The sequence below is a fragment of the Anopheles arabiensis genome, chromosome 3, assembly GCF_016920715.1.
Source record: "Anopheles arabiensis isolate DONGOLA chromosome 3, AaraD3, whole genome shotgun sequence".
NCBI classification, from domain to species: domain Eukaryota; kingdom Metazoa; phylum Arthropoda; class Insecta; order Diptera; family Culicidae; genus Anopheles; species Anopheles arabiensis.
In genome coordinates this window covers 18,987,032-19,010,086 of record NC_053518.1, presented here as the reverse complement: position 1 = coordinate 19,010,086, position 23,055 = coordinate 18,987,032, and the positions used below count along the sequence as shown (strand labels likewise).

The window sequence follows — 23,055 nt, the reverse complement described above, 5'->3', positions numbered from 1 at the left end:
ATCAGTACTGTTCGTTCGGTTGCACAAACAGGGGGGAATAATACAAAAAATGCGACCTCTTATCAAAGTTTTACATTCGGTGTTCTGTCTGCCTGCCTTATCAGAGAGCTGTGAGGGGGTTTGTTCATAAATTCCTTCCTTATTTTGTTTGTAAGAGAAATCAAAGAAATTTCACAATAGAATGCCTTCTTTAATAATAGAAAACGACATAAGGTGCAATATAAACATTTGCTATATTTGTAACTAAAACACTCAAGCACGAGACGGCATTTCATTAGCAAGTCGATTGCCATGTTGCTGTGAGTTCGTTCGTTTCCTTTTCAAGTGCGAAGGCAAGCCCCCGTTATCAGCGAAAGCCCCGTTTAGTCACCCAACAGCACTTGCAGGTCCAAAGCTGATTGGTGATTATTTAATTATGCAATTAGTAACATAAACGATAAGACTTATTGAAGAAGATAACCTGTATTGACAACCAGCGATGTTATTTTTGATCTGGGACTCCCAAAATGTGTTTTGTTTTTTGGTTAAATTCGTCACACGATCCGCTTCATTTACTGCTTCACACATATTTTGCAATCATTTGTTTGTAAAATGTTGAGACGATGCCAATGTGAGGACTTTTTGAAAATAAGTGAATACTGTGAATAAATCCTGAAACGAATACAAATTAAAAAACATGTGGATGGATCCAAATATTCTTACTAAACCATCATAAAAACCCTGTAAAGCCTTTAGAATAGAATTATTCTTATAAGATAATAATATGAACGACGGTGGATTCTCTCACTTGGTTCTCCCATTAAGAATCTAGTTGAATCGAATTGATGGATATCGAATGATTCTAGTTGGATTATATTCAATATTTGTAACAGGGTGACAATGTCTCTACAAAGCTTCGGTAGAATTAGCCAGGTAGTGTAAGGGACGTCAGGCACACCGTATATCCTATTCGAAGCAGCTTTGTGCCATTTTTAAAGGAAAATTGGGTTGCATTTTTTTACGCTTAACCATTTTCCAATCTATGGTCCTATTTAAAAAAAACGCATTTCATGTTTTGTGTCCAATGAAACATGCTCTATAGAGCCTAAAAATCGTAATACACGGCATCCTGCTGATCTACCCTAGAACCACTCCGAACCAAAACCATAGTAGGAGTGCTAAAAGTGGCATTTTATATGAAAAGCATCTGCTTTACTGTCGATTGATTCCCGGCTTAAAAATAAAAGTTCGCCGTCTAACTTTGCATAGAAGTTTACCGAAATCATATTGTGTTCATGCGCGGCAAGCATGCGTAGAATGTATATAGACCAACCATTCCGAAGTCATTCAAGTCTTTCGTCTCAGTTGGGGACCCATCGCATGTCACACTTCATGATGTGTAATCTGAGCGTTTTGCTCCACCATGTTCTTAGCTCCATTCCTGCGCTATCACCAGAGACCTCCTGATCCACCGCTGCGTACGAGCAGGCTTCTAAAAATGGGCTTCTCGTAAAAGTGTAGTAACTGCTTTAACGTTTTAGAAATAAATGTTAAAAGATACATACACTGCAGGATATCTCGCATGGCTTCAGTATTTACTGCACGATCCTTCGTTGCTGACTACTTTACAAGCTTCCTAGGACACTTTCTGCTTCCAGTGCTGATCGTAACGCGTGCCGCCAAGAGCAAGCAATGTAATATTTATTTGCAAAAAACACACAGCATTGTAAAATGCAACAAAACACACAACATGCTCAGCAGAAGCACCATACAAGCGTTAAATAAACAAAATTATCAGCATCAACCGCCTTCCACTGGTAAACGATTTCAATGTTTTGTTTACATTTGTAATGTCAAGTAGCTGTAGTGTGAAACGGGGTACGATTGATACTGCTTGCACGATACACGGTTAAATAAAAGTATCAAAAAATCACAGAATTATAACAGCAGCGACTTATTTTCAGTGAAGATAGTACACTCTGGTGATGGATTAAATAATTTAATAAAGGTTTAAGGTGGAAAATATCTATTTCAAGTGTTAACATAACAATTTAAGTTAAATGAATTGAAGGCTCTGTTTCGATGCCAAGGTTGGACCATTGCCTAAGGTTAGTTGAAATGTTTATTTCAATGAAATTGTAAATATTATGATTTTTATTACATTTGCCACATGAACATTCATTACAGAGCATTCTTATACGGTGAAGGAGCAATGGACAAAACGTAACACAGGATTAAGTGAACTCAATGGAAGCGGTATCTCCAAAAGGAGACTACCTATTTGTGGGTGTTTCCTAGCGCGTGGAAGCTGGCCTGGAAGTCGCCGCCAGGAAATCCATCAAGCGAGTCCTTTTCTATGCGATCCCTCGAAATATTGAGCATTCCATCATCTAAATCGCACCAAGAACCTTCTCGAAGACAACGAAGCCCGTCTTCTCTTCTCAGCCTTTTTCGTAGGGAGATATCGTCTGGATAGGCGGATCAACTGCTAGACGAAAACGGACAACAGCATCCCAGGATCGCTGCACCAGATTCTGCAATGACTGGATGACCAACAGAGAGTCTGTGTGGGACAAGAACGATGATCTGGAAAGGTGGAATTTAGCAGAGTCTATTTTGGGCCCCACCCTGTGGAATCTCATGTTCAACGACTTTTAAAGATCATCGTTCATGCAGACTATCTTGATCTTGACTGCAGGTTGCCATTACGACACCGCAAGCAATACCGTGCTGAGCAAAGAAGAAGCATTGAAGATGCATCCTACATGAGGGGAAAAACAGTGGACTATGCGAAAAGAAAAACGTCTAGGACCTTACGCTGCCTTCGCCGGAAACGTGGAATGGGGGAACTTGACATCCTAGGAAATACTTTCGGATGTAAAGCAATAAAGCCACAACGCTGCAACAGCTTCAGTTTAGTAATTATCAATAATTCTATAAGTTTATTATAGTTAATGCATCTGGATACACCTTCGTCGCATATCTCACGATATACCAAGCGACCCAGCTACAGATGAAGATGATTTGTGTTTTCAAGCGACACCTGCAACACAGCTTAAACTTAAACCGGACACGTCTTCTCGTTCATCCGTTGCTCGGACTGAGAAAAAGAGGAAAACTAAACTCCACGTGGACAAGGGGATGAGGTCACAATTAGTAAAACGGCAACACAGAAAACATAACACACCACAACATTCGACGGGACACACAGAGTAAAGGGGGTTCAATTCAGTCCTCCTCGGGGTGCGAGGGGGACGATCATTTACGCCATATCATGCTTGCCGTCCAGTCGACGCATCTAGAACAAAACGGAGCAGGGAAAAACGAGAGTGAAACATTAAGACAACCGTTAGCTAACTCGACGGGGGAGTGATGATGATGATCGTGATCAACGCCGTGCTCGACGGAGCGTAGCGAATGATGGTGTGAAGTGGATGTGAGCGGTGATGAAAACACAGCAGCTATAAATGACAGACGAAACCAACCGTGTAAACGGTTGCTTTAATTCATAAAAAAACGATAACAATGATAACACAATAAAACATAACAAATAAATCTCCTGTAAAGGGGATAAAACACATTAAAAAGCTGATGTGAAGTTGCGGTGCGGATGAGATGAGATCGTGATTGTGAGATGATGATCGGTTTGGGGGTTTTCCGTACTGGATTTCACGTCGTAATAACCGATTCCTCCAGTGCGGCATGTTTCATAAGGTTCAACATTACCTCCTTATCGTCCGCGCTGGTACGGTAGCGCTCGGAAGCATCGCTGGCGGTCGGTGCCTTGAACAGTTGACAGTAGAGCAGAGCCGCCGTAACACCGCCCAGGATCGGTCCAGCCCAGTAGATCTGTGTGTTTGACATCAAGTTTGATATCAAGAACGGTCACAATATTTAAACCATTTATCATCTCCCAACCGATTCCCAGCCAGACTTACCCAGTGATGGGCCCAGCTGTCCGTGACGAATGCGGTGCCGAAGGAACGGGCCGGGTTCATGCTTGACCCAGTGTACTCCACCACGCCCAGATGGCCGAGCGTAACCGTTAGCCCGATGGCTAGCGGTGCCACAAAGCGCGAGTCCGGTTTGTTCTCGTCACAGACGCCAAACACGCACAGCACCAGCACGAAGCCGAGGAAGAACTCGAACCCGAGCCCCTGCATATCGGTGACGCCCTCCTTCAGTCCGGTGTTGCCGAGCCCGTTCTGGAAGCTTTTCGGAATCAGCACATCGAGGGCGGTGGTGGCCGCAACGGCACCGGCACACTGGGCCGCCACGTACATCAGCGCACGGATCAGGCTAACCTTGCCCGCGGCCAACATTCCAGCCGTCACGGCGGGATTGATGTGACCACCGCTGATGTGTCCGATTGACTGCACGTTGGGTGGGGTTGGGTTGGAGGAAGGGTTGGGAAAATGTAAATTATTCTTCTCGTTGAAGGAATGTGTGGAGTAAGAAGGCAACTGTGAGCTGTTAATGCGTTATCAAGTTTATGGGTTGGTATCGAATTTTGATTGACAACATTCCGCGTTGGCTTAATTGACGTAAAACCTTGATCATCGTATTCCCCCAAAAGCTTTGGGTTTATGCTAATTTTGATTATATTTCATTCTACCAAGAATGGATCGGAATGACGCAAAAGCAGCAACATTCTTAAAGGGAATCACGTGAGTTTGTCCGTTCTTTGGTTGGGAAGGAAGGCGGGTGGTTGTATCTTAATTCTACCATTCAGCAGGGAACTGTTCCGATGCGATCGATCAAGTCGGTCTTTGTGAGGTGAGTGATGTACATCATGTACAACATTCCACACAATCCATCCAACCGGACCATTCCAGACCGAACAAATAAACATAAACAGCAATATTGGTGCTACTTACCATCACCACCATGAACACGCTCAGCCCGAATGCCAGCGAGATCAGCGTTTTATCTCCATTCGCATGCGTACAGGCGGCGCAAGCGAAGAAATTCAGTATGAAAATACCTGCAATGAAAGGGCACACGATCATTGCGCTGTCGGGTAAGCGATTTTGCAGAAGCTATTTCCGGGGACAGGTCACACACGTACCTACAAACTCGGCCAGCAGCGCACGCCACAGTCCGCTCGACTTGCTGGAAAGCTCCTCCGTTCCTAGGCTGTATCCCATCGTGTCGAACTGCGTTGATTCTGATAGAAAAATTAAACAAAACAAAGCGACACAGCGGTTAAAGACGCAAGTTCACAGGTCCGTCGTTCGTGTGAGGAATGCCTTAATCGGATAGCTGATGTATCTGCCGCCCTGCAGGTTGGTGGATAGAATCTCATTAAGGCACACCTCACCGTTCGTAATATTTTCTTTGATCTTCTGATAGTTACGAAATTCGTTTTCCAGTTAACCTGCGTATAACACACGCCAACATCAAACCGTATGTAAATCCAAACATGTCTCTCGAGATGTGCATTTCGGGTGCACATAGATGCACTATATCAAAAACTGTTGTACAAACAGATAACGCTCCTGCTTTGGAGTTGAAGAACGGCTTAACCAGCATGTTTACGATCTACCACAACAGCTGTCTGGTGGAAAGTTCCGGGTTTAGCCATCCCCCAATTCCATCGATTTGTTTTCCTCTTCTCCAAAAAAAAAAAATCTTTTCGAAAATAATCTACCAACACACAAAGGGCATCATCAGGGCAAATAGGGGTAAGACTGCATTATCATTATCATCATCAGGCTTCGAAATGATCGTGAGCAGATCGATGGCAAATGGAAAGCTTCGTTCTCCGAAAGTAGAGTTTCTAAAATTAGAACAGGCTCGTATCGCTAATGTCTGGCAAACTAACGTGCAATGATGCACTCACACAGCTTTCATCGCCACTGTTTTCTGTGTGTGTAACGTATAATTAGCCGGTCTCGTTATACAGTCGTCAACTCGAACGACTTAACAATATGCCCATCATGGGTTCAAGCCCCAAATGGGCCGTGCCGCCATACGTAGGACTGACTATCCTGCTATGGGGGGAATTAATAAGTAACTGAAAGCCAAGCCCACAAGTAGTAGTGTTACAAGGCAGGCCTTGACCGACAACGGTTGTTGAGCCAAAAGTAGAAGAAGAAGCTGTAGGCAACCATCAACGCACGCGCACAAATTGGAATGCAAAAAAAAATGTGCGTACATGGTGTAATTTATCGAATATGCATTTAATATGAATCTCAAACACAACAATATTGACAGTATTTTAAAGAAATTGCCTTGCCATTCCAATACATGATGGTAAGTAAAATAATAATTAGAACCGAACAGGAAAAGCACAAACTCATTTTAGTTGAGTTCTTAGAACCAGTGTGTCGCTCTGTTTTGTTTGCTATACAGTGTGGAGCCCTGCGGCACACGTTTGCACACGCAAAATGCACAGTGTCTATTTAGAAGCCGGCGGAAGAAGACGCACGAAGTAAGTGTCGCCCTAATTTGCATATCCCATCGCTGCATTCACGCCGTTACAGATTAGCCGCATCACTAACGCAGAAGCGAAAGGCGCACAAAATGGACGTGGAAATCTCCACGCGTTCATCCCCTCCCTTGCGCTTCGATGTGTTATCAAGAGATGACGAGAAATCAGAACGTAACACAAAAACGTAACACCACCGAACCGAACCACCGAATGGCATCAACCTTGAACTTGTGCATTCTCCCCACTAACCCACATCCGTGGGCCTTAACGAACTTGAACAACATCGGGCAACGCACCGTTGCAGAAACCAGGGCGCGTTTGTGGTGGAATAGCGAAACGGTTTTGCTGCTCGTTGCATTCCTGGTATGTTGACGGTGTTTATTCATAACTTTTGATATTTGTTTCATTTACTTGTTGGTCTGGTTTTAGTTCAGTCCACATGACCGAGTTTTTACTTTTATGGCATTCACATCGGCTACCGAAACCTGTTGCTCGGCAAACTGGATTTTTCACCCAGGAGGTGTCAATCAACCATGAAAAGGACAATATCGACGACAACAGTTCAAGAGTAGTAACAGAAATTACGCCCGCTGAGTATAGTGCTCTTTATGTATCGCCCGTTGTCATTCCTTCTTTGCACACACCAGGCATAGAAATTTTGAGCTGCCTCTTTGCGTTAGAATGAATGGAATTCGAGTCAAGCAGGTGGGTTATTTTCAATAACATTACAATATGTTTTAGGGTGTTTTCATTGATTTTGTCAATCATATGTCCTTCTTTTTCTAATTTTAGAGGCAGAAATTATACGCCACAATCAAGGAAAGAGCCGTTAGCTGGTCCTTTAGGGTTGCAATGATGTTCTGGTTGGGTTGTAATGAATAAGAAGCAAGCAGATAGAATACGCTTGCGAAACGTGTATGAAAGAAGTACAAGCAGAAAATTAGAATAAGCTTGCTATAAAATTATATCAAACTCATCGAAAGATGCGTTATTTGTCGTACAGAACCTGAATACTTTCAGCAAGCCAATTCGATAAGATAGTACGTTTTAATATTCCTACGATTTTCTTCTTCGGAATTGAATCTATTTTGAATCTGCTTTATGTTAAAAATAATGAACCGCTTAAGAAGGACGGACGTGAGAAGAAAGTACTGTGTACAGAGAACGAAAAAAACACAGTTTTGTGTAAATTGCGTAACGCCGTTCGAGGTTGCATGCAGCATTTCATACACGAGTAACGCTTTTCCTACAAGCTAAACACACTAAGAAGAAAAGCCATTCACAGTTGGTTGGACTCGTTTTAGTAATTTATTGAAAGGCAATAACCAAACACACCCAGCGCCATAGTTGTTCGAAATAGTGACACTCTATTCGACTCCTTTCTACACTGTGTCCTGCTGTGCTGTCTCCAGCATGATCCAAACTATCGACACGATCTTGTTACAAAAATAAGCTAATGCTGGATTTATTGAAATAAAGTGTAATCTAGGGACGAATTCTTGTTTCACGTTTACCTTAACTTGTAACTTCAATGCCAGAATTGGAACTCGTGAAAAAATCCATGGAAAAGTTAAACAAAACAAACCGACACACGGCTTAAGATGGATGTTCGCAGGTCTGTTGTTCGTGTGAGGAATGTCATAGTTGGATAGAAGAGGCATCTGCTGCCCTGCAGGTTGGTGGATAGAATCTTACTATGGCACATCTCACCAATCGTAATATTTTCTCCAATCTTGAGCAATAGTTACGAAAAATGTTTTCCAGTTCCAACCTGCGTAACACACGCCAATACCATACCATAGGTAAATCAAACCATATCTCGGCAGATGCATTTCGGGTGCATAGCTGCATATAGTATTCACTGTATTAACAGTTAACGCGCCTGCTTTAGAGTTGGAGAGTGGCTTAACCAGCAAGTTTGGGGTCTGCCAAAAGAGCTGTGTGGTGGTGAGTTCCGGGTAAAGCCATCCCCCAATTCTATCGATTTGTTTTCCTCTCCTTCAAAAAATCTTTTCCAAGAGAGAGAAGTTCAGAGAAGAGCAGAGTTTCTAAATTTAGAACAGGCTCGGATCCGATGCCTAGGCAAACCCAATTGAACTCACACCAATCGAGAACTTTTTTAAGATGAACCTGTCTGGATGATAACCTTTCATATTTATATCATATTTGCAATAGTATTAGTACGCGATCGTAAAACACAAACCTGTACTGTTACTGTACAATTGTCATCCTAGCATAGTTGGAGTTGGAAATTGGTGTAACCAATATGCAAGCGATCTTTCACAAGAGCGATTTGGTGGCGAATCTAATGGGTCATCATCAGTTTCTAATTCCATCTATTTATTTTTCCCGTCAACTCAACTTTCTTTAATGTATCGAAACACAGACCTTAAACAACTCAACAACTTAGTTTCTTGCACGGTTCAGATCGGTTCTTATTCGGTCTTTTCTGAATATCGGTACGATCGGTATAATTATTATCTAATAATAATAATTAATAATTATCTAATTATAATATTAAGACTGTGAGAATTCAAATGCAAATTCCTTATTGGTCGAACCCTTGTATTCAGGAAGCTGCACAATTGTCAACGGGTCGTTGTTGGTACTGGGCATCAGTTTAACCAGTATGCATACGGACTGCTACAAAGAGGGACCGGGTGGCAATTTCAGAGGTTAAAGTGATGCTCAATCCCATCAATTTGTTTTTTCTGACGTTTATTTTTCAATCCTTTCGGAAGTATTGAAATTCTAACTCAAATTTTGTTAGACTAAATGTTGAAGTGACATTTATAACACCACGCACAGCATAATTTCTCACGATCTCGAGGAGATAAATTGCGATGAAAAAAGATTTATTATAAGCCTCCCATTAAATGAGCCTTCGAGAATATTCCTGAGGAACACTTAAAGGTTGCAGAACACAGTCCCAGTGCTAAAACGGCACCCAAATTGAATGGAGTTAGTAAGAGGTAATTAAAATAGTTTCAATTAGGTTAGTTTCAAATAACATAATGAGGCGAATTTGTTTGTACACTGCACGATCCAAAAATAGAATGACTCTACAGATAGCCACAGATAAAGGGCCCAGTAATAAAGAAAACAGTATGCTTTCTGTATGAACACGATCATAATAAATTAAAATACATCGATCACGAACACAGTTTGGTGTTTTCAACAGCATAGCGCTTCGAGTTGTTGAACCGACGCACAAGCATTTATAATAATGAAAACTATATTCCTGCTACGTAACTACGGCATCACCCATCTGGAAGCTGATCCTAGTCAATTCTAACGCGATCCGATCGCATGGCAGGAGGTAGTCTAATGCATAACGTCATGGAAGAAGGAACATGAAAGGCTTGAGTTCTTTCACCAAATTTTTCTGATTTATCATCTCTCTTTTCTCTCTGGTAGAATTGAAGAGAGAGTAACAGGCTCCTGAAGAGAATAAACCTTTCGCTCTTCCATGCACCGACTACACACAGACAGCGAAAACACAACAACAACAACAAAGCGAATGGTGGAACAGCCTCCGAAGAAGTGTTTGTGCACACTTATGATGGTAAAACATATTTCCCTACAGCCCCTATATATCCGGCTGTACCCTGTAGCACGGCAATGACTAATATGCGTGTATGTATGAGTGCCAAAACATTCCCGCTGCACAGGAAAGACACCGAAAGCACACCCCTGGAGTCGCTTCGTCATCGCTCATACTATGTACAAGCTTTTCAAAATGCACTCTTGGCCTTTTTTATTATGGTTTCGTAAAACATAAACTAACCAACTTCTTAAACAACCTCTTCACAGAAACATTAGCGGAAAACAAACAACACGCGGAGATGTCTGGTCTGACATTAGAATGTTTTCGCGGTCTTTTTCACTGTTTCAGGTGTTTGTGTGTGTACGCGTGAGTAAAATTTAGTGCATATTGTTGCATCGTCAAGCAAAACCGGGTGTCGATTTTATTGGTTTAGTGATTTTTTATTATAAAAAATTCACATCACTACCATTTAATGTGAATGCCTTAACATATCATACTTTAAATAAAACATAACAAAATCATATGTTAAAGCATGTTATCTTATGTTGTGGCTGTGTGTATAATTTTAGAGTAAAACAATTAGCACTCAATTAATTGTTTAACACACACTTTTAGGAAAAAAATTACTGCAATACCATTACCTTCATACCTGCTTAAATGATAAAAAAAGGATTGTAGTTACAGTCAACAATCGATAACCAACGAGATAAACAGTGTGCTTGAAATCGTACACACGTTAATACACACACACTACATTCACAGTGTGAATAGAGCAGCCAAGCGAGAAAGACGCACTGGCAACGGCACCACGACGGTGCACTTTTAATTGCATCAAAACACGAGGTAAGAGCTGATCGCTGCCGTAATTTGCATTTCTCATCGTAGTATCAACGCGTGTGCAGATTATACTAATCCAGCAGCGAAACACGATGAAAAGGAGAGTGTGAATGTCGCGTTCGCGTTTTAGCAAAGACAAAGACCCAACGATGTACACCACATGTACACCTACGATCGAACCGTTCCCCAGTTCCCCATCGTACTGTTAACCTTGATCAAGATGTGTAGGATATCACACCATTTGTGCAGTGTAGCCGTGAATCATTCTTCCCATTATCCCACATCCTTGTGCCCGCGACGATCTGGTACATGATCGTTTAACGCACCCTAGCAGACAAACTGCGTGCGGCGCGGGGATGGAACAAGAAAATATTTCGAAGCTCGCTGCATTTACTTGTTTTTTTTTCAGACCTCAATGAAGTTCAAAGCAAACCAAGAGTGTATCCATTGCTGACCAGTAGCAATTGTGCGACCAGTACCACCAGACCGACCCCGATTAGACATTAAATTTTGATATTTCTTTTGGGGTTCTATAACGTATTTGAAGAAAAAAATCTGATCACAAAAAAAAATTGCACTGTTCAATCCGTGCACAGAAGACGAAAATAGCGCAAGTTTTCCTGAATTGCGTATTGTCGTTAAAGGTTGCATGCAGCATTTCATACACGAGTAACGCCTTCCCTACAAGCTAAACCCTAAAAAGAAAAGCTTTCAATCGTTGGTTAGATAGCTTATAGCAATTTATTTAAAGGCAATAACCAACCACCGCCAGTGCAATAATGGTAATAACAGTTTGAAATGGAAACTTTTAAGCAACATTGTCGTTTAACCCACGTACTAGAATTGTTACACAATAACATAACGCATTTTTCGCAACACGATAGTGTTAAAAACATAAGATAACGAAGGATTTCTTGAAATAAAATGCTAGAGAATGGAGCATTCGAGTGGTCATCTCGACGAACTCAATAAAATACCCGTCATAGGTTCAAGTCCAGAATGGACCGTCCCCTCGTAACAAGGACCCGCTGCAAGGTACTGAATAAAGTCTTGAAAGCCTATATAGGCCAGCATGTCCGCGTAGGACGTTCACGCCAAATAGAAGAAGAAGAAACTAGAGAATAGTTTTTGTTTTATGTTCTAATTTATTACTACAATATCACACAACAACTCTTATACATCGTATATTATATAAAATACGGGAATTATGTATAAATTAGTGCAAATATTTATCGATGTACTGTTCTTAATATGTGTTGCACTAGAATATTGTTAAAACTCTACTCAAAGCACACATGCAATATAAACTGTTCCCTCAATTTGCACTCGTTTAGGCTTCCAGAAATTCTGATCTAACTTTTTGACTACTGGAAGAGTTTAACCTGCTTTTAGTTTAACCTCACCGAACAGAAACTGCAATAAATATTATACGGGCATAAATCTCAAAATACACATAAACCACACATATAACAATACGATTAAAAAAATAAAACTAAGGCACTCTGAGCGCACATAAACACGGTCTAAAAATCATAGAAAAAAAATCTCCACAGCCACGATTCCTTGCATTGAGCAAATTGTTTAATTTTCAACGAACCATCGTTGGAGTTGGAGATCGACTCAATCAGCAAGTTGACGGTTTGCTACAAGAGTGATTGGAGTGCAAATCGAAAAATTTAGTTGGTCACCAATTCCATCAATTTGTTTTTCCAATCTCATTTTATTCAATATCCTAAAAATTATTAAAATGACCCGATGCAATATTTGGAGTTGTTAAACAAACGCACAAGAATTTATATCAATAGATGTAGCATTTCTGCTGCACAACTTTGGCATCATCCTTCTGAGCGCTGATCTTATTCAAGGCTAACGCCATCAGAATCCACGGATGGAAATAGTCTAATCCAGAACGTGATGGACTGCCACTAGAATGGTTTAGGATGTTTCCTTCCGTTTTCCGAAAAAGTATCTCTCTTTTCTCTCTAATTGATTCTTTTTCCAGGGAGAGAGAGGTTCAAGCAGAGGAGTAAATCACTTGTCGACGCAAATACACGCATACAGCGAGATCTAATCATCATAACGAAGAGCAATTTTAGCGTTCCATCTCAAGAAGCCACGCACACTAATAAAATATGATGTCTCCTACACATACGACTGCGTTATTGTGTGTGAATGTATGTTCATAAATCCGACGACACCGTCGCATAAAAACCATTTCGACAGCACATGCATAAGACAAGCCTAAATTGTTGTACTACTCACACGCCTCATCAATATATGCTACCGTATCGTACAAAACTATCATTCGTCATCGACCATGACATACAAACGCTTAGCAAAACAATTGTTTCTTTGCTTTTATTTTATTTTCATTTAGTTGCCAAAACATCAATTGCATCACATCATCACACAAACACACTAACAAAACCTTTCGCACCAGACAAAGAGAAGTGAGCAAGCAGGCACGGCTTATTATTTAAAACACAACAATTGCCGGCTATGGTTGATTGATACACATGAGGTTCAGCTTTACAACGAAAGCAGTACTCCGCTAGGGACACAAACAGCGACGCATACAAACAAAAGATGCATCACATTTGTTTTGACAAGATGCGTTAGAATGTTTTGGCGGCTTTTTTCGTGATTTCAGATGGCGTGTGTCATCGTGACGTGAATGCAAATAACTGCATACAGTTGCATCGTCAAGAAAATTTACAGGGTGTTCTGTTGTATTGGTTTTAGAGTATCTTTTAGTTGAAACTGTTTATTTAATACTTTCTGGTTCATGTCCGTAGCAAAAAATAAAAGGGAAATGATTTATTCAAAAGTGTTTATTTTCATTTCAACGAAAAATAAATAAAAAATGGAAATGAAAAATAACATGATATTGAAAGAATTTTTAGAAACAGTAAATTTTTACACGTTATATTAGACAAAGCTTACAAAAAAAGAAAAAAAAACACAGAATTGCATTACAAAATTTTATTTTATTCATTATTTGTTTGTTCATAACATGCATATTTGGATTACTGGCAAAAGTCGATAACCGATGATATCAACATTGTGCTTTAGATCGTGCACACCTTCATATACACACTACTTGTGCAAAGTGAAATGAACAACCGGCTGTGCAAAACGCATCCGACACGGGTCCACGATGGGGGACACATTTAATTGTACCAGAGTATGAGGTAAACGTCGATCGTACGCTGAATTTGCATATTACACCGCAGCAGCAACGTCGTTACGGATTAATCCTACCACTAACGCAGAAGCAAAAAAATGAGAAAAGGAAGAAAGTGAATGTCGCAACCGCAACCGTGCCGGCAAAATAAAGACCCAATCATGCATTGCGCGTGACACCATCGCGAGTTCATCGTTCCCTGCCGTTTCAATGTGTTTTTTTCTACGGCACGACCGTAGAATTCCTGGGATAAATGCTCATTGCATTACAACAACTGTTACAACCAAAACAAAACTTACAACAGTGGGTTCCTTAACTACAACGTACAATATCTGTAAATTGTTAAGTTTCGATGAATTCCAAATATCCTATGGCTAAAAATGAAAGTGAAATCGAATTGTCTTAACAGTGGGATGTAATTTCTACAAAACTATTAAAAAGCTATTAAAAACTTTGGTCCCAAAAATTTAACAAAACCTTTGTATGAGGTGAGAGCCGACCGCTAACCTGGTGATTGGGAATTAGTATAGAGGGTATAAAGATACATTTAGAGATCGAGTTAGACTGTATGTGAAAATTTGATTTTGTTACTACATTTCATTGGTGTAGTAATACGGCGTACTATTTAGCAAAGTAAAGAAAATTGTAATCCTCAACAATTCACACGAAAATTATGCACAATACTTATAACAGCTATCGTACCGTTAGCTCCACAAATATTTTAAAACATCGAAAAATAATATTCTTCTTGATGCGATCTCTAAATGGACCTTAACATGTGGAGATTACATGCGTTAGTTGCAAGTGGCACGCAATATTGTACACACGAGTAATGCGTACAAAATCGCTAGCAAGTGTGTAACGTCGATAACGCGTAACACAACATGCTATAAAGCGAAAAGTAACGTTTTTCAAAGAGAACAATTTGCTACAAGTTAGGATATGATTCTACGAATGATTGATTGGTTTATTGATAATACTTACTCCTACTACTTTTTTACGATTCAACCCCATTTTGTAAAGCATATATACGATGGTATAATGTAAAAAAATCTTTTTAAAACGTGTTATATGTGTTTTAATCAGTTAACGACTACGTATTGTTTGATTTATTCAAATCGTTATCATTACGCATTACATACCGATAAATATGTTTATGATAAATCTAACTAGAAACATGGTTTAATCGTATAAGTAACAAGATACAAATCTAAATCAGACAATTGGTTCAATATGATTGCCACATCCTTCAATATATTGTAAATGAACATTTTTACCTTCAGTCTAAACGCGTGGTTTTCATGCAATGTAAACTCCACCAACGGATGTCAACCTCCTTACGTTCATTAGCATTTTACACTGTCACTTAAACAGTATGCAAGACGCTCAAGGTACAGTGTGGATGCACTTGTTGCAGGAAAGGCAATAGCGAAGATACCATGAAAGCAAACCAATGCCGTATCCTTGAAGCAAGGGGGCTGGATGATGGTGGTCATTGCCACCCACTGTCAGCTTGACTAGGTCAGTGAGATGCATTTGGAATGATAATTGACGATGCACACGTATCGGGAGGAGCAACCGCACGATTACCAAGTTGGAAAGTGCCGCAATTGCATCCCACAAACGGAGATGCAGATACACTTACCTTAGTAGTTACTTTTACTAAAGCAAATAATGAAGGTCATCGATACATCGATACAAATATGTACTGAAGGAGACGGTTATCGGTTTTGCTAGTTATCTATTTTTCCATATCCAGTCATTTAGTTTTTACCATTAGAATTGATGCTTCAAATAGGAAGCCTAATTCACTGTCCATCTTTCCCAGCGAGTAACAACACATGTACAGTTTAAGATAACAAATCTATTGATGGGACAGCAGAAAAAAGGGCCTAACAACACCAAAAAGCATATACGAGACCACCACTTTAACCATGATTGATGGACAGGCAAACCGGACCCTATCAGCCGAGAGCCGTAGCGAAGGTCTTGCACTGATGTTTATCGTGCAATGATTAATGTTTCAATAAAGTGTGTCAATTGTCGCCAATCGTTGGCCGAGTGCTTCTAACACAATTTTGTACCGAAATGAAAAGGGGCGAACGGAAAATAAAGGTGGCAAACGTTGGCATTGTCACCGATGCACAGCTACGGTGGCGATTATTTAATTGCACGACGATAGTGTGCCTGAGCGTATCTGTAAGCCGATCCACTCCGGAAGCATTTGCGCGCGGCGTTTGTGGCCATAGGCCCAGCCTCACTTACCATCAGCTGAGCGTGATTTGATAAATGGTAGGCTAATTGCGGCAGCAACAGCAGCAGCAGCAGCAAGAACAGCCACTTGTACACTCACCCTCAACTGAATGACTGTGAATTTGAATGTCATTCCGGGTGCAAATTGCATCGTGCCATGCAACCAAGATGCAGCACGGAGATGAATTACATACTTGGTCACGGTGATTGACCTTTTGCGGGTGTGGAGCCCTGAGAAGCGCATCGGTTTTAGATGAGAAGAGAGTTAATTGAAAAAAGCTACAGTGTACTCATAAATACAACGATCGAGGCAAACATTCTCGGTAATAAACGCCACAGGGTGTTGCATGCAATCCGAATCACTAAGAAGTGGGTATGTTTAAAAGAAGAAAAACTCATAGCTTTTTGTCCTACCAATTAAGATTGTTTCGATTGAATCATTACGAAAAAAAATGCATGGAACTTTTTAGAGACGTGTCCTTGGTGAGATGATTAAAAATTAAAATACAATTAAACCAGCACACAAATATTTGCACAAGTATGCGCAAATTCCACATCCCCAGATCGCTATCTCACACGCAAGCACCGTTGCGTTTTGCGCCTCATGCAAGTCGCCGTTATCTTTGCCATTTAAATTGCCCCCACGCGGTGGGATTTGCTGAATCAGTGCATCGTCGTGTCAATTGTTATTTAAGCGTTGCTTGTTAAAAGCCTTCTCCAAAGAGAGCAGTCAATTCCCGTACAGAGCTCGCCCTCGCCCCCGTTTTGCTAAATGATCCTCATTGCATCCTATTTTGTAGTTTATTGCATTCGTGCCGGGTACGGGCTAGGGTACGTAATTAATTAAAATCAGTAAACAACCAGCAGCAGCAGCACTACATACAACATCTTTACAAAAGCCGCTACAGTTGTGTATTTGCTCACGGAACAAACAAACGATAAGCCAACAGGGGGAGAAGGAGGGAAGAGGTGGTGCACCACGTGGTGGCCCCCACCATCGACCGGATCGGTAGAGTAACGGAAAACAAAACCAAATGTGTAGCACAATTCTATTTCCTCCATTTCGCTCCAGAGCGGGGCGTTTTACTCGCGAAGCAAACGAAAGATTCATCGCGCGTCAAGTGACGAACGCGGCTTTAGCGACTGGCCTTCACAGTTTGTCTACAGTCGCGTGCCTACCGCGAGCTGGAATACATGAAAAAGTAATTGTGGTTGGTATGTTGTGTTCTAGTTGCGCACAAATTGTGTAACTGGAAGGGTTCACGATGAGCTGGAAAACCACTGAGGAGTCAAATTTCTTGTGGTTGCTTTGTGGAATGTGGGAATGATGCTGTATCAGTTACCGGTGAAGATAATTTGCATTAGAAGCGTGTTATCGCTGAACAAGAAACATTACATGACGCACTACAACTATAGCTGGTTGGGCTTTATTTTCCTGGAATGAAACGACAATGACACAAGCTTTCAATTCTTTCTGGAAGATGAACTAAAAACCAGAAAGATTACGCATAAAACTAGACGTAATTAGACCCTGAATCGGTGACTTCACCTCGACCTAGGAGTGCCGCGTCCTTAATACCGGCTAACCAAACAGCAAAGACAACAGTCGCTCGTTAAGACATGCCCAATAAAACGTAAATCCGCTTGCCTAAAGTCACAGTCTCCAGTGTGCCACACGTGCAAACAAATGCTCAGTGACAATTATCAACAATCTGCGGTACTTTGTTTGGATTTATTTGCCCACTCTGCAATTAAATTGTAGTTTGGCGGTTGGTTGCTAGCCGCTTCTAGCCATTAGCCAGTGATACGTGTCGATCGGGGATAAAGGAATCATTTTGCGATTGCAACAATCAATTTGACCGTTGGTGGATCGTGATTATCATTGTCGTTTCTTGCGATCGTGATATGATTCAATAGGATGTTAAACAACATTCCTAGAGTGATGATGGTGGGGGGGGGGGAACGGTGGGGGTGGGTTTTTTCTTTACTTCTAAGGAGAATTGCGTTGATTCAACATCTGCGCAATTGGACGTTATTAGGTGCAATAAAGGTTGTCCAGCATCGCGTTGAGATGCTTGAGTCTCTGTTGATTCTCGTTGGGGTGGACAAACAGTTGTGATTACTATAAGGTATGATGCTCAATAATGCACATATTGCTTTGTTCACAACCGATAAACAATCAGAAAATTAATGCTCAACTATTTCAATGCATAAAACAAGGAAATTATCATTTTTACAAAGGATATTTACTTTTTAAAAATCACACTGCTCTTGTGTTTTTTTATAAACCTGTGTGTAAATCAACAATTTTATTCGAAAAAAAAATATGAAACAAAGGCTTTTACGCGAAAAACAAAATAATAATAATTTGGTAGTTAGAATCAACACATGCCATCTACAACCAACGACACCTCCTGGAAGCCGAACTCAGCGATATTTGTCATATTTCCTGACAAAACAAAACAAGCGATTAACATTTATAAATTATCAACTTGAATTATTCACCTTCAGCCTCCGCTGGGCCTGGTATTTTCCTTCACTTCGCCCAGCAGCAGTAAAACAATTAAATGTTGATCATTTCCTCCACCAATAGTCACCGCCGTTCCAGCGAACGATTGCAACGAAAATTTTCCAATGAGTAATCATTAGGCGACTATTAACCCACAAACCACGAAACCTCAAAGTGTGAACGAAAACTGGGGAGCGAATGATACAGAAAAAATCACACCACCATTCGCATCCGTCTAAATCACACACACACACACACACACACACACACACACCTGCGTGATGAATCACAAATCGCGATCGCGTTGTTTTGCTTTTGCTGTATCTTCATTCGAGCACGAAAGAACGCTACCTCTATTTGACCCTTTTGCGTGCTTGAAGCCGTTGGCCGGGCTTCAAAATAAGTCAAAACATCTTAACGAATCACGCCACGCAACCCAACGCACACACACACACACACACATAGAGTAATAGACCATGATCTAACGGCCAGCCTACGATTATTACGCTTAAAAGTGAGAACAGATCGGGAGATAGATCCAGCTTCCTACACGCTGGATTAGTGCGAGCTTCCCGAGCGCAATGAACCTCCCCCCTTCGGCTAATGGGAGCTGGAGCAGCTCACGCATCTTCAACACAACCGCGAGCTTAATCAGCCATCAGTACAGATGGCATCCGTTGGAAGCGAGAACGGAAGCGTCCATTCGGCGGGCGGAATACGTTTTAAATTGGGAAACCCGTGCATCTTCCGTACCAGAGCACGCCAGCATTCATTTTTTATAGGGTTAGATCATTCAACGCGGTCCCCAGTGGAAGAACCTTAGACGCTACCGATCATCAAAATGCTTCTTCGTTCCGTCCTACTCGGGGGTGTTGTTGTTGATCGAGCACTCCCCAAGCTGTCAAACCTACCTCGGAACACCGGCGAACAATAATTTAAACGCTACCCACCACCCACCACCCACCCGCCAACAAGGTCGGTACCATTCCACCACTAGGTCTCCGCGTCCACACGATTATGATTGTTTTGTATGCGCGAGGAGAAGTCGCTAATTTTTACCGCATGCACACAAGGCTGTAAAAATGCGCGCGCGAACGTCCGGATCAGACATGTCCACCTCCCCCCACGTTGTAGGAGGACGAAGCATTGTCGCATGTACTCAACAGCTAAATGGTCTCGTAGTCTATCTTTTCGAGTTGTACAAAGACCTCGCGAGAGTGTTTGGAGTGCATGGACACGTTCAAATCGAAGACTCATCGAACATGTCGCTCACTTCCAAAAATGCCTAATCATCTACACGATCGTTGGAATCGGATCGTCGTGCGTGACAAATAGGCCCAAGCCAATGATCTATTTTGGAGCCGAGCGGTACCTGTGCTTTTGCAGCAACTGCAATTGTGCGAAATCGTTTGCTTCCCCCGATCAACTCCACACACCATTCTAGAGCACACGATCGTTTACCGGCTGTGATTGTACGCGTTATTATCCTAACTCGGCTCGCTGTTTAACTTCGGAGCGTTGTTTTGGGGAATGGAAATTGCTTCTCTCCACGCCGCCGGCATTCAGCACGAATCACGTATTGTGTGTGCATCAACTTTGTGCATTTTCAATGTGCGGCTAATTTTAGGGCGATAATAGGCAAACTTAGTGTGTGGCGGATGCTGTGCATCGGGGCATTGGGTTGTTAATAGATGTTGCCATGGATACGCGCTGAGAGAATTCAACGGATCGTTGTTTACGGCCCTACAGGACCGCTAGGTTGTTTATCAAATTGTTATTTTCTCGAATGATAGCTTTCATAACAACTCACGCCTCCGTGACATTGTGACGAAAAGGAAAATTTCGGTCCATACTGTGTATTGCAGTGTTGTGTTTGAAGTCAAAAATAAGGCAAGTAAGCTACATGTATTAAAGGGTTTAATTTTAAAATATTTGACCGTTACACATTGCGGCCAAAAGCGAGGCAAGGCGTTTAAGATAAATCCACACATTCCACATTGAAACCCTTTCGTGCGGGCCTCAAATGACCTCTGAACTAATTTGTTGAATCGCTTTTAATAAACACACTTAGCGCTTAACCCCTCTGCGCCGTGCCGACCTTCTCCTTGCCACCCCCGGACAAAATGCCGGCGTACAACAGGATGTCAGGTGTTAAGTCCCGGCCGGGTGTCGGTCGCACCGAAACAAATGAAGCGATAATTTCATAAATCGGTCAGCTTCGTTACACAAACCACCAACTAGTGTGTGTGTGTGTGTCTGAGTGTGTAATGGGAATCCTGTGCGGGCGTCGCCGCAAATCACTTCCAATGACACTTGAACGCAGAGAACCGCTGTGGTCCGCAGCACAGTGCCGATGGCGCGCGCGCTTGCGTGGACGGTCCACAAGTGGGTTGTGTACAATGATTGTCCCCAAAGGGGGGGGAAGGTGATTGTCAGCATCAAGTAGGGGGTTCACTCTCATCTCTCTGCTTGCTCATTTATTTTGGTTTCTTAATTTTCAAACACGTTTTGCTTGGATTTTTTTTTTTGCTTTGCTCTGTTGTTGGTAGGACAGATCCCCCCCCGGGTGGCAAAGATATGTGCGCCGTTATTCTTGAAAATGAGTTATGTCGGCTATTGATTAATATTAAGAAAAAATTTCTATTTAAACCTCACGCGGAATGCGAAGGAAGGAACGGCGCAATGATTAATGTTGGTCGTCGGTTACCGAAATCGGTAGTACAATCAATAAAAGGAAAGAAAACGTTTAGTCATTCTTTCACTTTGGCAGCTTCAAATATCTGCTCTGCCTAGAGTGTGTATCACTGCACTACTACATGCTACATCGTTCGTGTAAAAAGGTACGTAAGTTCGTGGTGAAAAATATAATAATGGCGCCTTTAAACCGATAAGCATCCTTTTCGCGTGTGACTGTTTAGCGCCTAATTTGATGCAATTCCTTACACTTTCTTCCGTAGCCATTTCTCACACGCTTGCACGTGTATGTGTTAGCTTTTGCTTTTAACTAATCTGGATGGACTTTAACAAAAAAGAAGTTCATAATCAAAGTTTTTGTGCAACTATTATTTGAGCAACTTCTTGTATGATACTTTTTTAAATTCACTAGCACCTTTTGCTCCACCTAACTACCCACCACCAGCAGATCGATCTTACGTGTCAACGACCTTTAATTGGTAGTTGACATCTAATGATCACCTTCAGTACGCGTTGCTTTCACGCAATTCTTCTTCCACACACACACACACATTCACACACAGACTGTCCACACTTATTTTATAATGGTTTCGGCTTTACCTTTAAAACAGGGCACTGCTGTAGTGCTAATTGGTACCCTCCCGCCGCAAGGTAAGTGACACTATTTTGTTCGATATAAAACAAACGGTTGCAATTGCAACAAAACGATCGTTCGTTGGAACTATCACCCGATGATGATGGTACACCCTCACACACTGTTTGCCATCTACGACTGGCAAGGGTACAATTGCCACCTGCCTTACCTGTGTGATGCCAATTGTGTCACAAGGGGAAAAAACGGTGTTTCTCAGATAAGCGACGAATGTACACCGATAGATAACGTTTGGTTCGAGAGAAGAAGTCGAGGATGTGCATACCTGTTTGCTTTACTATCTGCTCTTCGTTTTTATTCGACAGCGACAATTACTGCTGCTGCTGCTGCTACGGTTTGAACTCGTAAAATGGCTGCTAACCGGGAGCGAAACACACGGCACGATACTATCCGCACGGCAGATCAACTTCGAATGACCGGTCAAAATGGTAGAGCAGAACGTAGCATCGCACTTTGCGCACTTTACTTGCCACACGATCGCGCGCGAGATCGTTCGGCAAAGGGGTTAAATGGTGGGATGGAAAGAGAGCGAGAGAAGAACGCCGAGCGGTCTCTCTGTTTGGGCGTTGTTGATGATTCTTCGTACCTTCGTTCGGCAGGCTGAAGATAGACGACTTAGGCAGGACATTGGGCAATCCGACAGGAAGAATGTCGATAAAGTTGGCTATCGGTTATAAATAGTAGCATAATTACCACCGATCATAAAACTTACAAACGCGCGAACGAGCATTAGCTGTTTGTTCACATCACACAGGCGAAAATTTTGAGTTTTACAACAACGCACCACAGTATCATGTTACTTTACACGTTCAAAATTGAATTATAAGGGAAGAATTGTGTAAAAGCACATCGTCCCTTTCTGCGTCAAAAATGTAATCTCTGTAATAAAAAAATAAACTCAACAGCATACTTGATATAGCATTAGTTTTAATCAGCCAGGATGTTCGTTATCTTATAAATAACATTT

The 23,055-nt window shown here is 41.6% G+C and overlaps 1 protein-coding gene and 2 long non-coding RNA genes across 5 annotated transcripts; 1 reads left to right on the top strand and 2 right to left on the bottom strand.

The window, feature by feature from the left end:
• Positions 1-821: 821 nt before the first annotated feature.
• On the bottom strand, positions 822-1,810 carry LOC120901432. The gene is made up of 2 exons (XR_005739299.1): positions 1,545-1,810; positions 822-1,471 (listed from the first exon to the last, which is right to left on the bottom strand). It is a non-coding gene; the product is annotated as an uncharacterized LOC120901432 (long non-coding RNA).
• A 1,083-nt stretch (positions 1,811-2,893) lies between these two features.
• LOC120902864 (aquaporin FA-CHIP) lies at positions 2,894-22,526 on the bottom strand. 3 transcript variants are annotated; one of them, XM_040311913.1, is made up of 6 exons: positions 22,354-22,521; positions 5,048-5,146; positions 4,857-4,963; positions 3,918-4,352; positions 3,706-3,828; positions 2,894-3,277 (listed from the first exon to the last, which is right to left on the bottom strand). In XM_040311913.1, exons 2-6 carry the CDS (start codon positions 5,124-5,126, stop codon positions 3,242-3,244), a joined length of 780 nt encoding a protein of 259 aa, XP_040167847.1. In that variant the 5' UTR covers positions 5,127-5,146; positions 22,354-22,521; the 3' UTR covers positions 2,894-3,241. The 3 variants fall into 3 exon arrangements, with proteins under 3 accessions (XP_040167847.1, XP_040167845.1, XP_040167846.1); XM_040311911.1 differs by lacking the exon at positions 2,894-3,277 and having other exon boundaries at positions 3,442-3,828; positions 22,354-22,526; XM_040311912.1 differs by lacking the exons at positions 2,894-3,277; positions 22,354-22,521 and adding an exon at positions 22,037-22,228 and having other exon boundaries at positions 3,442-3,828.
• Positions 6,422-7,896, top strand: LOC120902865. Its single transcript, XR_005739495.1, has 3 exons — positions 6,422-6,775; positions 6,842-7,117; positions 7,205-7,896. It is a non-coding gene; the product is annotated as an uncharacterized LOC120902865 (long non-coding RNA).
• Positions 22,527-23,055: the final 529 nt, after the last annotated feature.

Bases quoted from the DNA above. Each gene is read 5' to 3' on its own strand.
- LOC120902864 (XM_040311911.1), bottom strand. From the start codon at position 5,126: ATGGGATACAGCCTAGGAACGGAGGAGCTTTCCAGCAAGTCGAGCGGA. The intron at 4,353-4,856 runs GTAAGTAGCACC...CCCAACGTGCAG, and splicing joins GCGTGTTCATGGTGGTGATG to TCAATCGGACACATCAGCGG. The intron at 3,829-3,917 runs GTAAGTCTGGCT...TCAAACACACAG, and splicing joins ACAGCTGGGCCCATCACTGG to ATCTACTGGGCTGGACCGAT.